The sequence below is a fragment of the Cervus canadensis genome, chromosome 7 (genome assembly GCF_019320065.1).
Source record: "Cervus canadensis isolate Bull #8, Minnesota chromosome 7, ASM1932006v1, whole genome shotgun sequence".
NCBI classification, from domain to species: domain Eukaryota; kingdom Metazoa; phylum Chordata; class Mammalia; order Artiodactyla; family Cervidae; genus Cervus; species Cervus canadensis.
The window spans coordinates 8,039,876-8,055,119 of NC_057392.1; the positions used below are offsets into that span (position 1 = coordinate 8,039,876).

At 34.7% G+C, this 15,244-nt stretch overlaps 1 protein-coding gene across 2 annotated transcripts in view; it reads left to right on the forward strand.

Annotated features, from left to right (window-relative positions):
* LOC122445271 (phosphatidylinositol 4,5-bisphosphate 3-kinase catalytic subunit beta isoform) overlaps positions 1–15,244 on the forward strand; it is a 180,161-nt gene that overhangs the window by 81,832 nt on the left and 83,085 nt on the right. For both annotated transcript variants that reach the window (XM_043474268.1, XM_043474269.1), the window contains exons 3-5: positions 2,304–2,490; positions 5,564–5,789; positions 13,448–13,671. In XM_043474268.1, the coding sequence (XP_043330203.1) occupies positions 2,320–2,490; positions 5,564–5,789; positions 13,448–13,671 (621 nt within the window). In that variant the 5' untranslated portion in view covers positions 2,304–2,319. The remainder of the gene's footprint in view (positions 1–2,303; positions 2,491–5,563; positions 5,790–13,447; positions 13,672–15,244) is intronic.

Here is a 15,244-nt window from a genome sequence, read left to right on the forward strand (position 1 = left end):
TAGCTTTTCAGCTGTGGTGTTGGAGTAGAACTTTTGAGAGTCCCTTGGACTGCAAGGAGATTCCACCAGTCATCCCCTAAAGGAGATCGTCCTGAGTGTTCATTTGAAAAGGACTGACGTTGAAGCTGAAGCTCTAATACTTTGGCGCATCTTGATGTGAAGAACGACTCATTTGAAGAACCCTGATGCTAGAGAAAGATTGAAGGCAGGAGGAGAAGAGGATGACAGAGGATGAGGTGGTTGAAATGACAATCAAGCTGACTCAAATGGAACATGAGTTTGAGTATAACACCGGGGGTTGGTGATGGACAGGGAGGCCTGGTGTGCTGTGGTCCATGGGGTTGCAAAGAGTTGGACATGACTGAGCAACTGAACTCAACTGAACTGTGAACGGTACAAGTTTCTATGTGGACCTATATCTTCATATCATTTAGGTGTATATTTAGAAGTGGGATGAGTGGATCATACGATAAATGTATGTTAAGAAACTGCCGAACTATTTTCCAAAGTTGCTCTGTTGTTTAACATTCCCATCAGCAGTGTATAGAGTTGCGGTTCTTCTCCCTGTCTGCACTTGGTATGGTTGGTCTTTTTAATTTTAGCCCCTGAAAGAGATGTGTATCATATTATAATTTTAGTTTATATGACTAATGTTATTAAGCCTTTTTGCCATCAGTCTATCTCTTTGATAGTTTCTGTTCAAATCTTTTGCCAATTCAAGTAAACTGAGTTTTTTTCTTATTATATATTGAGAGTTCTTGGTTTGCAAGCATTGTCTTCATACTGTGGCTTGTCTTTTTATGTTTTAAACAGTGTCATCCTTAAAGGCAGAAGGTTTTAGTTTTGGTGATGTTCATTTTATTAATCTTTTATTTTGTGAATTGTGCCTGTGGTGGCATATTTAAGAACTGTTTGCCTAATCCAAGAACACAATATTTTCTCTGTGTTTTCTTCTAGAGGTTTTACAGTTTCAGTTTTTACATTTAGACCTACAGTCCATTATGAGTGGTATGAGGTGTGGATTGAGCTTCATTTTCTTAGCTTATGGATGTCTAGGTATTCGAAACTAGAATAACTAGTTGAGACACCATTTGTTCAAGTGACTACCCTTTTTCTCATCAGATTACCTTTTTGTCATTGTTGAAATCAGCTGCCCTTTCACTTTTTAAAAAATGGAATAATCTAAAGCACATGCCAAGGATAGTTTCATTTTATTCCTCTATATACTTTATTATGCATCTCTGAGTGATAAAGACTGATTTTTAGAAACATAACATTCTATTATTATACCTCACAAAATGAAGGTTCCTATTAAAATCATCTAATATTTAATTCATATTTTAATTTCCCAGATCATTTCAAAGCAGCCTTCAAAGTTGACCAGTGAAGGGCTTTTTTTTTATTATTATTGTCTTACATTTGTATATATTTGACATGTTTCAATCCATGGATGTCATTTTTGTTTTTGATTCCCCAATGCTGTAAATTGGGTCTTGTATCTTTTGACACAAGATTTGGATTTTTTTAATAAATGAGATTTGAGCCTTTTTCTTTTTTTTTCTTTTTTAACTTTATTGCCCATGTTCTTCTTAGGATTATTGTTGTGCTTTCTTGAAGGAAGCACTTAAAACAGATGAGACTTAAATGGCCCACTTGGAGGGTGCATTTGTTGGAATACTGGTTTGGTAAGGGGAGTGTCAACATATCTGTGAACACAAGTCTAGCAGCAGGAGGCAAAACTTGTGGCATAAGAGCCTGGACTGTGGAATTGTTGGAGAAGCAAAGAAAAACAGGTCAGAGTCACAGGGCAAGAGGCCTTGCCAGCTGGTTTGTGGAATTTTATTTTTTTAATACTTTGATGAGGGGTCATGGATCGAAGTTCACGACATTTTGTTTCTCACATCGATTGATAGAAAAGTCTTTTTGAAAGAAAGCTCTCTTGATTCCCACTTTTCATGGAATTTGCCAAGAAAAACTTGGCTGAAGAATCCAATATCAATCCTCTAGGATTCTCTGGAGAGAATCCTCTGTTGAGTGGTCATTAACTGAATTTCTCAGGACCCTGTACTTCTTAAACCTTTCGTCTTTTACATGTCATATAGTTACGTTGAATTTGAGTCAATATGGTGTATATACATAATTCATGTAGTGATATCCTAAAGTATTTTAAGTAATGTGGCTTAGTCTTGCTTAATTTAATTGGCCTCTTGTTACATTGTTGACTGTATTGAAATCCAAGGACTAATATGTTTCGTGTAAAATCTGGCTTATTAATTCACTGAGTTTTACCTACTGATTTCTAGAGCCCCGTGGTTATGAATGTGCTTCTACTTCATGATGCCTCCTGCTATGGCAGACGTCCTTGACATCTGGGCAGTGGACTCACAGATAGCGTCTGATGGCTCCATACCCGTGGATTTCCTTTTGCCCACTGGGATTTATATCCAGTTGGAGGTTCCTCGTGAAGCTACCATTTCCTGTATTAAGCAGGTATGTTACTAGGTGAGCTTTCTGTAAACCTAGCTTACTTACTTTATCACTTGGGGGATATATTCCTCCATTTTACAATGTTATTAATGTAAATCATATGGCAAATTTAAGAGAAGTTTATGTTATTATATTTTAAAGATTTCAATCCCTATTTTGTCTTGGATCTTCTTTTTGGTTTATACGTGTATAGACACACACACAGACACACGCACAGACACAAATGGCTTCCCTGATAGCCCAGTTGGTAAAGAATGCAATGGAGGAGAGCCTGGTTCGATTCCTGGGTTGGGAACATCCACTGGAAAAAGGATAGGCTACCCACTCTGGTATTCTTGTGCTTTCTTTGTGGCTTGGCGGGTAAAGAATCCGCCTGCAATGCGGGAGGGTTTGATCCCTGGGTTGGGAAGATCCCTTGAAGAAGGGAAAGGCTTTGCACTCCAGTATTCTGGCCTAGAGAATTCCATGGACGGTACAGTCCTTGGGGTCCCAAAGAGTCGGACTTGGCTGAGCCACTTTCGGTGTGTGTGTGTGTGTGTGTGTGTAAACGTATTCATTCTTACTCCCACTTACTTTTAATTAAAAAAAAAATCCATGTGTGATACCTGAATTAAGACACACTAGCTTATGGCAGCTCGTTTGAAAGATTTGTTCAGCTTATCAAAAGGAATTTGACATTGTCAGAGAGTGTTTTAAGATAAGGTCTTTGTACTTATTGTCTTTGTACTTGTCACTTTTTTTTTAAATATGACTTTTGGTTTGTTTTTTCTTCTCTCCTTTTCCTTCCCTTTCTGTTCCCCATCTTCTGTCCCCATCCCCACTAGTTTTCATGGTCACTCTGGGGGAAGAAAAGGTTTTCTGCTGTTTACTAGATTCTGCCTCCCCACCCCCATAATGAATGGTATGTCCTCACTTGAAAGCAAATTCTTTCATATAACAAGGCTTGCCTGTTTTGTTGGTTGATTTTTTCAAGTGAATTGGTGAGTGCTGTTTGATTTGTAAAGACTGTGACTTATAAGTGAAATTATTTTTCTAAACTTTCTCTTTAATGTATTTCAAATAGCTGAACCCAATATGGAATCCCCGTAGAGGACTGTGATCCTTTTAAGAAAAAAATATTATGACAAAGTACTAGAGTTGGAATAGCCTCTCAACTGTTTTCCAAGCTTCTTCACTGGGGAGCCATAAAATTCTAGAGCTGCATGATCCCTGAAGTGAAAAACAATTAAAAATTGTTTTAGGCACTTTACAGGTGCAGAGAGTACACTTTATTTTGTAGTCACCAGTAGCAGGTATGGATGACTGTGGCTATAGCTGAAGCTTAATTAACTACTGAAACCCTGCTCATTTAAAAAAATGTATTGTTGTAAAATAAAATTAAAATTCATCAGAGTCATTTTTAGGCACATACTTTCTTGGTATTAAGTATATTCACAGTGTTGTCCAATGCATTACCATTATCGATATCTAACACTTTTCATTATCCTAAACACAGACTGTATACTTACTAAATAATAAACTTCTGCTCCCCTAACCCCTGGTAATCTCCATTCTAGTATTTATTCTAGCTACCTCATGTAAGTGGAATCACACAATAATCAGCCTTGTGTCTCGCTTTTTTCACTTAGCCATAGTATTTTTAATTTCATTCATGTTGTAATATGTATCCCAATTTCTTTCCTTTTTAACACTGAATATTATTGTATGGATATACCACATTTTGTTTATTCATTCATCTTTTGTTGGACATTTTTGCTATAATCAACTTGTAGCTATTGAGAATAATGCTGTTCTGAAAATTGATGTTTAAGTTTCAGTATGAATCCTTGTTCTCCATATGTTGGATCATATGGTAATTCTGTTTTAACTTTTTGAGAAACTGCCAAACTTTTTTTTATAGTGGCTGTACCATTTTACATTCCCATCAGCAATGCACAAGGGTTCCATTTTCTCAAAATGTTGGCCAGAACTTGTTATTTTCCTTTTTTAAAAAATAATAACCATTCTTCTGGTTGTGAAGTGGTACCTCATTTAAATTTTTATTTCCATTTCCCTAATGGGTAATAATGTCACGTTCTCTTCATTTTCTTGTGGACTATTTTTAGAATTTTTTGTCCAGTACCATTGCCCATTTTTTAATTCAGTTGTTTTTTTTGTTGTTGAGTCATGAGAGCTCTTTATGGATACTGGATGGTAATCTCTTGTGAAATATATATTTTGAAAATATTTTCTTCTTTCTATTCTGTGGGTTGGCTTTTTATTCTCAAAATAGTGTCCTTTGATACCGAAAAGTTTTAAATTTTGATGAAATCCAATTTACCTATTTTTCCTTTCTTTCTTTTTGCCTAGCCTTGAGTTTTTCTGTTTTATGTACCTGAATCTGAGGTTTGGCCATCATTTTCATTTTTCAGCTGTTGACTTTTGTCCTGGTTGCAATTAAAATATGTAATCCACCTTGTATTTGTATGGTGACCTTCTTTTATATGATCTCATTTAGGAGAATTAAGGGGAGATGATGAGAGATAGATTATGCTCGTCCTGACAGGGCAATCCTAATTAATGGAGGTGACTCTGGTAAATAGAAATGAATTCAGGACAGAAATAATGTAAATTTTGTGTGAAGGTGATAGATGATACATACTTTAAATGTTCTTTTTTTATTAGAAGTTATGTTTAGAAGAATGCTAAATATGAAAGTATTCATTGATTCTTGCTCTTCATAGATACTTACTTTTAATACTTTCGTTTTTGTAAATGTATTTTTTAAATTATACCATTATGTTATTTTACAAAAGTGGGTTAAGACTATTTGTATTCTCTTCCAATTTGCTATTTTAAAAGAAACCAACTGTGATTTACCTTGTATACTTTCCACATTACCATGTTTTTCTTTCTTATTTTCATAGTTCTGTAATATTCTGTAATTCATTCAACCAAACCCATATTGTTAAACATTTGGCTTGTCCTCAGTTTTTGAATTTTCCAACAAGTGCTACAGTAAGCATCCTTGTAGATATATCTTTGTGCATTTGAGCAAGTATTTCCATTTCATAAAATGTCGTATTTTTTTCTGCAGATGTTATGGAAACAAGTTACCAATTACCCAATGTTTAACCTCCTTATGGAAATCGACTCCTATATGTTTGCATGTGTGAATCAAACTGCTGTATATGAGGAGCTCGAAGATGAAACAAGAAGACTTTGTGATGTCAGACCTTTTCTTCCAGTTCTCAAATTAGTGACAAGAAGTTGTGACCCAGGGGAAAAATTAGACTCAAAAATTGGAGTTCTTATAGGAAGAGGTAATTTAAACCATTCTTAGTATGAATTTAGCGTTTGTTGCTACATATATCTATAAACATGTAGTAAGTACACGCTATAACATTGCTTTGCAAGGAGTGGTCTATGGTCTCGATGTTATCAGTCTTAGATAAAGTAAAACCAGAAATCAAAATAAATCTTTAGAAACTTCTCTAACAATGTGATATTGCCACAACAAGGGCTTATAAATTCTTTATCTTTTTCTTTTCCAGTGACTTATTTTTTTAATTTATTTTATTGAAGTATAGTTGATTTATGATGTTGCATTGATTTCTGCTCTACAAAGAATGATTCAGTTTTATATATACATATATATAAAACATACATTCATTTGCATATTCTTTCCATTATGATTTATCATAGGATATTTTATTTAGTTCCCTGTGCTACACAGTAAGTAGACTTTGTTGTGTATTCATTCTATATATAATAGTTTGCATTTGCTAACCCCAACCTTCCAGTTCATCTGTCCTCCAGCCCCCATCCTCCTTGGCAATCATGAGTGTCTTCTCTATGAATCTGTTTCTTTTTTGTAGATAAGTTCATTTGTGTCATATTTTAGATTCTGTATATAAATGATAACATGTAGTATTTGTTTTCTTCTTTCTACTTCACTTAATATGATAGCCTTTAGGTCCATCCATTTTGTGCAAATGGCATTATTCTTTTTTATGGCTGAATGTTCCACTGCATAGATATACCTCGTTTTCTTTATCCATTTATTGTTGATGGGCATTTAGGCTGTTTCTATGTGAATAGTGCTGCTGTGAATACATAGGGAACCATCTATATTTTTTAATTACAGCTTTGTCTGGATACATGCCCAGGCTTGGGATTGCTGCATCGTGTGGCAACTCTGTTTTTATTGTTCTGAGGAACCGCTATACTGTTTTTTTCACGATGGATACACCAATTTATATTGCCACCAACAACGTAGGAGGGGTCCCTTTTCTCCATATCTTTTCCAGCATTTTCTTTGTAGACTTTTTAATGAAGGCCATTCTGACTGATGTGAGGTGATACCTCATTGTACTTTTCATTTGTGTTTCTCTAATAATTAGAGATGTTGAGTATCTTTTCCTGTGCCTGTTGGCCATCTATATGTCTGACTTATTTTTATTTTATAGAAGTATTGGTTTTTGTCAGATTGGAAATGAAAAAGTTGTTCCTTTGCCTGTTAGTTTGAGAAGCCCTTTTCTAAGAGATACATCCTGAGTTTCTTGTAAACTACCCCGAGGTATGAACATAATTTATATACAACTCTCTGTGGTAATTGAGACTTTAAGGTGATTGATAAGTTTTCATAAATTTGACTCCATAAGTAAAATTATCTTTTAAGTAGAAGTTATTTTTATAGCAAGTCAAGAAATATCATGTCTATAGTCTTTGCATATTAATTCCAGGGAAAATTGTGAATAACACAATTAATGTGGAGCAGTCATTCTTGTTCTAGTAATCTTAGGTGTTTAGTGGACCAGTGGTATTCTGCCTTAGACAAGATATTAACTTGAATTACATACTACAAGGGATTACTGAGATGGTGACTTTATTGGATCTGGATTGTCTACCTATATTGATCAAATTCAGGATATTATAGTACCATCTTTGATCTTCAGTTCAGTTCAGTTCAGTCACTCATTCGTATCTGACTCTTTGCGTCCCCATGAATCTCAGCACGCCAGGCCTCCCTGCCCATCACGAACTCCCCGAGTTTACTCAAACTCATGTCCATCGATTCGGTGATGCTATCCAGCCATCTCATCCTCTGTCGTCCCCTTCTCCTCCTGCCCTCAATCCGTCCCAGCATCAGGGTCTTTTCCAATGAGTCAGCTCTTCGCATGAGGTAGCCAAAGTACTGGAGTTTCAGCTTCAGCATCAGTCCTTCCAATGAACACCCAGGACTGATGTCCTTCAGGATGGACTGGTTGGATCTCCTTGCAGTCCAAGGGACTCTCAAGAGTCTTCTCCAACACCACAGTTCAAAAGCATCAATTCTTTGGCGTTCAGCTTTCCTCACAGTCCAACTCTCACATCCATACATGGCTATTGGAAAAACCATAGCCTTGACTAGACGGACCTTTGTTGGCAAAGTAATGCCTCTACTGTTTAATATGCTATCTAGGTTGATCATAACTTTCCTTCCAAGGAGTAAGCATCTTTTTATTTCATGGCTGCAATCACCATCTGCAGTGATTTTGGAGCCCCCAAAAATAAAGGCAGCCACTGTTTTCCATCTATTTCCCATGAAGTGATGGGACCAGATGCCATGATCTTAGTTTTCTGAATGTTGAGCTTTAAGCCAACTTTTTCACTCTCCTCTTTCACTTTCATCAAGAGGCTTTTTAGTTCCTCTTCACTTTCTGCCATAAGGGTGGTATCATCTGCATACCTGAGGTTATTGATATTTCTCCCACAGTCTTGATTCCAGCTTGTGCTTCTTCCAGTCCAGCGTTTCTCACGACGTGCTCGGCATATAAGTTAAATAAGCTAGGTGATCTTACCCTGTAGTTAAAATTCTAATGATTACATTGGGGAACTAAATTCTCTGAGTGCTTAGAACAGAAGCTTGTTGATTTACTAAGTGACACTCTGGTATTTAAAAACATTTGATTATTTCAGATGGTAACTAGTTTGCTTTGGCAGTATCTTTTTTCCCCATTAAGTAGCTTTGTAATTGTATACCTTACAGATTTTTAAAAAATATATTAATAGCTTCAGTAGAAAGTGTTCCTTTATATTGTCTAGAGCTTCAAATATTTTTTAAAAAGTGTAGTCTGCATTAGTAGAAGTTTTTTTGTTTTTTTGAAGAGTACCTGTAAAAGTAGAAAGAATAAAAAATCACTTATAGTCTTATCCAGAATAAGAATATCCCCTGATAATATTTTGATAGTTATTTTTAAGGGTTTTATAGTTGTTCATGAAAATACTGTTTTTCTGTATTTTTCTGCTGATTTTTAGACAAGCTGAAATATTTGATAATTCAAAAGGTTCACGTCACAGAGTTAACATTTATCAGTTAACGTATAGGTGTCTTTTTGAGACTGAGCATCTTTTCAAATCTTAGATCATTGTATTCTCTTTGGATTTTGATCTCTAAAGCATATGGATTCATGAGCTACCATTATGTTGATCTGTGCTTGTCAGATTTACCATATAAAAATACAAGAGATTGATGTTATTCTCTTAATGCTAAAATGTCATTCACTATCTAAAATTCAAATAGAATGGTCATACTGTTTTTGGTTTGTTTTTTTTTTAATTTGACAGTTCTAACTTTGGCACAGGGATCTCATATATATTATAACTGAATTTTTCTTTCTTTAAACAGTGCACCATATTTTATCTGGTATAAAGCTTATTGTAGAAAAAGTTTTATTCAGTGTGTTCTGCAACTTGAGTGACTAAGAAAATGTCAGGAGTGTTTTATTGAAATTAAGTAAATAGTTTATAAGCTTTTAAAATTTACAAATTTTATATACTTTAGACCCACAATAGTTTAGGAAAGCTAGCATTATGATCGTATACACAAGTTCAAATACTAACATTCATTTACGAAGTTGAGTAAGTCTGTTTTGATGTTTTAGAGTGAATTTCCACATTAAATACCTAACAAGTCAAGTTTTGCAGTTGCTGATTTGTATGTGATGACTACAATCAGTACCTGGTGAGGTCATGCCTCCTGGGGAAACAATAAACAATTATTTCAGTTTAACTTCAGGAACTAGAGTTTGCTGCCTCCTCCTCCTCAAAGACAAGAATAGACCCTTTACAGACATAACTGCCCTGATGGGTCTAAAAATACCTTTTCCTGAGAAATGCTATGACTAATCGTTTTACTTTCCCTTTATTCTAAGTGATTATTTGCAGCCTTGCTGCTGGGGCTCTGATTATTCTCTTTAGTGAGGGTGCTTGTCACTCTTGCCTCAGTTTCCTCAAACGCCCAGCGGTAACTCTTGATCAGAGAGTTTTGTCAGCATTGTGATAAAAGTATTTGAACACTTCCTTTTCCCCCTTAATATTCCTTAAAATGATGGAAATATATAGTCTAAGGATTTTAAAGTTATCTGTAGTATGTAGAAATTGTTCATTCAGTACTTTTTAATAAAAAATATTCTATTTGATTGTAAACTATACAGTACTCTTAAGATTTAAGCTTTGCTATCAAATTTTCATACACAAGACACACAGGGAATTAACTAGGTGTGAAATTACTCAGCCTAACTTTTTTATTTTTGACAAAGTTTCTATTTTTAAGAAATCTTGGTAAGAATTCCCAAATTCAGACTTCTACAGTTTCTTCTTTTTTAAAAAAAGTTTATTAGAACATAATTGATTTACAATGTTGTGTTAGTTTCAGGTGTACAGTAAAGTGACTCAATTACACATACACATGTAGCCACTCTATTTTAGATTCTTTTCCCATATAGGCCATTACACACTATTGAGTAGTGTTTCCTGTGTTATATAGCAGGTTCTAGTTACTTACGTATTTTATATACAGCAGTGTCTATATGTCAATCCTAACCTCTCAGTTCTTTACCCCCCACCCATCCCCTGGTATCCATTACCATAAGCTTGTTTTCCACATCTCTAATATCATTCCTTTACATATAGCTGTCCAGTTTTCCCACTTATTAAAGAGTCTGTCTTTTCTCCATTGAATATTCTCATCTCCTTTGTCATAGATTAGGTGACCATTCATCAGTTTCTTGAAATACAAATTTTCAGAGATTGGGATTTAGTGAGTCTGAAGTAAATGAAAGAAATGTGTACTTTTCAGTTGACTCTCATAGTTTTATGAAAAGAGTCCCGTATTTGTAATATATTGAAAAAAATGACCAAAGTGATAGCAATTGCAATTCAGCAGTTTATTTTGAGTGTTTTTACTTGAGAACCATAGCAGTGAACTTAGGTGATGTGGTCTTTGCTGCTCTGAGTCACGGAGGGTCACTTCTCTCAGCTAGGTAAGACAGGAAGATCCTCTTAAACTGAGATCTCAGTGCTCATTAGGAGTTGAGCAGGTGAATGGGGTTGGAAGAAGGAAAAGCAAATCAGAATGGCATATGTGAAAGATAGGCTATTCAAGGAATAAAGGAAATTGACTATGATTTGTTGACAGGGAACGCCAGGATAAGCAGGAAGTTCAGAAAGGCAACCAGCTTCAGAGTATGCAGGGCCATCCAAGTCATAGAAAAAGTAGAGAACTCATAAGAGCAGTTGGGAAGCTATTGAAGGGATTTAAATAGGGGCATAACAGCATTACATTTTCAGTTTAGAAAAATTATTCACATTGGGGACTGGAAATGGATTGTGAGAAGATCTAGCAAAAATCAAATGATCTACCCTTTATCTACTAAAAAAAAAAGTCATGTCAAATCTACTTTATATATGTCTCTACCTACTTCTTATAGGTCCTATAGCCATTAACTTAAATTATGGTTCCTTCATAACTGATTTAGAGTAATTTGTTTTATTCCAGATCTAAAGTATCCACGAAATTACGTTTTACCCTATGGATTTTACCTTTTTGTATTATGCAACCTAAAACATTTTTAACATTTAATATCAGAAATCAATGCTAATATTTTGAAAATGATAACTTTTAATGTAAGTAGACAATGCTGATGAGTCTGCTATTGAGGTAACACTCATTGCCATATGTATATTCAAATGATATGATTTTTTTAAATATAATATTGGTTGTATCTTGTGGAATCAAAAGTAACAACTTGTTTTACTGTGGTTTCCTCTCCAACACTATAAAATTCTATTAATATTATCTCAAGTTTCTTTCCAAGGCAAAAATGTATACATATTGTGTATACTTTCTTTTGAATTTGCATAAAAGGAATCTTGTGAGACCCATTCTGTCCCTGCTTTATAAATTTAATGTATCTGGGACCTTTCCCCCTAATAACAGAGAACATTTAATTTTTTTTATCACTTGTACCATTCTGTCATGCTGTATGGGTATACCTTAACTTTTTAAACCACGTCTTAATGATTATTTTTAGGTTATTTCCAATTTTTTGTTTATAATAAAGAAAGCTACAGTGAACATTCTTGTACTTCTATCATCTTATTTGTACAATTACTTCCATCAATTCGGTTGAGTCACTCAGTCATGTCTGACTCTTGGCTACCCTGTGGTCTGCAGCACACCAGGCCTCCCTGTCCATCACCAAGTCCCAGAGCTTGCTCAAACTCATGTCCATCAAGTTGGTGATGCCATCCAACCATCTCATCCTCTGTCATCCCCTTCTCCTCCTGCCTTCTATCTTTCCCAGCATCAGGGTCTTTTCCAGTGAGTCAGTTCTTCACATCAGGTGGCCAAAGTATTGGAGTTTCAGCTTCAATGTCAGTCCTTCCAGTGAATATTCAGGACTGATTTCCTTTAGGATTGACTGTTTGGATCTCCTTGCAGTCCAAGGGACTCTCAAGAGTCTTCTCCAACACCACAGTTCAAGAGCATCAATTCTTCGACGCTTAGCTTGCTTTAAAGTCCAACTCTCACATCCATACGTGACTATGGGAAAAACCATACATGACTATGGAAAAGTTATTTCCATAGGTGTGTGGAAAATAACCACTCAAATAAGAACATAATATTTAATCACAGCTTGCCAAAATAAAGAAACTTTGTGTTTGGCAGTAACTCAGAGTCAGGCAGGGGAGTGACTAAGTTTCATTCTGGAGAAAGTGGTTGACTTTCTTGTTTAGTTGATTAGTTGTTGGCAGGGGGAAGCTGGAGGTGGGCCCAGAAGAAGCTGGGCATCTTCCGTGATTGGTTTTGGGAGCATATTTGACTTTCACTCGTTTGTCCTAAGTCTCTCAGGTTGAAATTCCTGTTGGAATTCCAAGGTCAAAATGTGTGTTTTTATGTGTGTAATTTTTAATAAATTATTAAATATGCTTATTTCTCTTCTATCCCTTCCAGCTCAAGGTTTTATCAAAGTGTTTGCCAGTCTGATAGGTAAAAATTAATGTGCATATAAAAATGTGTACATGTTCAATTTATTTTAAATTTCTAGAATTATTTATTAGAATAAGTATAAGCTTATGAAAAAGCTGTTGTATAGATGTCTTCGTGGTAGAAGTGACTCATAATTAAGTACAGCAAAGAATAATTTTGTATTTGTGAGATTTTTGACTAATTGATATACTGTAACCATTGTTGGAAAATCACAATAAACTAAAAGTTTATAAAATTTAAGTTTACTGAGTTTTCAGTAATAGCTTGACTTTTAGGCTTATTTGTAACATTTTCAGATTCTTAGTCTTTGTTAGATATTTTAAATGTATTTTGATTTGTAAAGAAAACATGTGGCTCTTTCACGTATAGTTTTAAAATGGTAGTGTGAGTTTCAGTGATTATCTTTTTTTAACTGGTAACCAACTATATTTCTTTAAGCGGTTTCAAGTTTGTATTCTTTTGATATCTAATTGTATGTTCATCTTCTATACCTGAAATTCATTATTTTATCTTGAGTATTCTTTTTTATCTTTCATAATATTTTCCTACCGAGTTTTTTTTTTAATTTCATAAGAATCAATAATCCAAATTAACTTTCCTTAAGTATATTTTGTATTCTCTTTATTATTAGGTACTTAAAGTGACACCTTTAAAATTTTTGTTTAGGTCTGCATGAATTTGATGCCTTGAAGGATCCTGAAGTGAATGAATTCCGAATAAAAATGCGCAGATTCAGTGAGGAAAAGATTCAGTCGCTTGTGGGATTATCTTGGATGGATTGGCTAAAGCATACCTATCCACCTGAGCTTGAACCATCCATCCCTGAAAATTTAGAAGATAAACTTTATGGAGGAAAGCTCATTGTGGCTGTTCATTTTGAAAATTGTCAGGTAGTATTATATTAAGAGATACTTTATAATAAACTTGTGAATTTTCCCAGAATGCAATACCAATCTTAGAGGAGGCTGTTGCTCACCTAGTAAACACTGGCAAAGATCATTTTAGATTTAAGATGGAAATATATTTTAGGATTAGGTATGACAATCTAAGGTGACATATCGTTTGCACACATACGGTTTTTTGATGCATTTTTGTGTATATCAGGGTCTAAAAACTGCAGTGTTTTTGAATGGTTTTTATATTTTTAAGGTTATATAAAACTCAAACAATTTTGAAGGGATGTTAAAAAGAAAGGAAAGAAAAGGAAAAATATGCAATAGAGACTCATTTGTTGTCAGTAAAGTCTAGTTCTTTAGAGAAAAAGTTTGCCAACTCTGGTTATAAGTAATGTAGATATAATGTAGATATAATTTAATTTAGATATAATTTATTTTCTCCTGTTTTTCTCTTGTTTATAAAATGAAAGATTTGATGAAAAGAGCTCTTTTTCTATTTTCTTACTTTTGCATTCTATGAATATGTGATCTAAGTGCTGATATGGAATTGGGCATTATAACAGGGAGTATATTCAGTTAATCTGTATCTGAATGTTCATAGGATTTTACAAGCTAAATTCTGCTTCTCCTTTTGTTTCAGGTATACTCATTTTTTCATGTAAGCTCTGGCCTTAGAATTAGGGGATGAGAACAGGGATATTTTGTTTTGTCCTTCAGTTACTGTGATAAAAATGACAAAACCTTTATCAGTAACCATTCTATATTGAGGGCTTTCCAGGTGACTCTGCTGTAAAGAATCATGCATTGTTGAAAGAGCTGAAGTAGGAAATTCACTGTTAAAAGGTGATTAGAATCCCGCTTGAAAATACTGACTGTGGGCAATTTGTGAAATCTTGGTCAGTCTGAATTTCATCACATATGAATCAAATCTCTACTAGATATATAAATTTTAATGTGATCATTATTATGTATGTGTGTATTAGTCACTCAGTGGTGTCTGACTGTGATGCCGTGCACTAACTGCAGCCTTCCAGGCTCCTCTGTCTGTGGAATTCTCCAGGGAAGATTACTGGAGTGGGTAGCCATTCCAGCCATTCCATTCTCCAGAGATCTTTCTGACCCAGGGATCGAATCTCCTACAATGCAGGCAGATTCTTTACTGTCTTCACCAGGGAAGCCCCGTGATAATCGTTGTAACAGGTTATATGTGAAAAGAAGTGTTCTGAAGTCAGAAGAAAATACTGACATTGTGAAAACTTATTGGATTCCAAGCAGTCATAGAACTTAATGGTGAAAGGAGTTTAGAGGTCATCTTGGCAGGCTCTTTATATAATATAATAATTCTTTCACCATTTTTTATAGCCTGTGTCTCTGACCCGATATATCCATTAGCTATGGGAAGTGTTCTGCTTACTAAATATTGATAGCACATTGGGAGCAAGAAAACATTTAAATATTGTATTTAAAAAACTAAAAAAAATTCAATCTAAAAAAAAAAACAAAAAAAAAACAAAACAAAAAAAAAAAAATTCAATCTAGCTTTCTGGTATTCTGGTTATACTTTCTT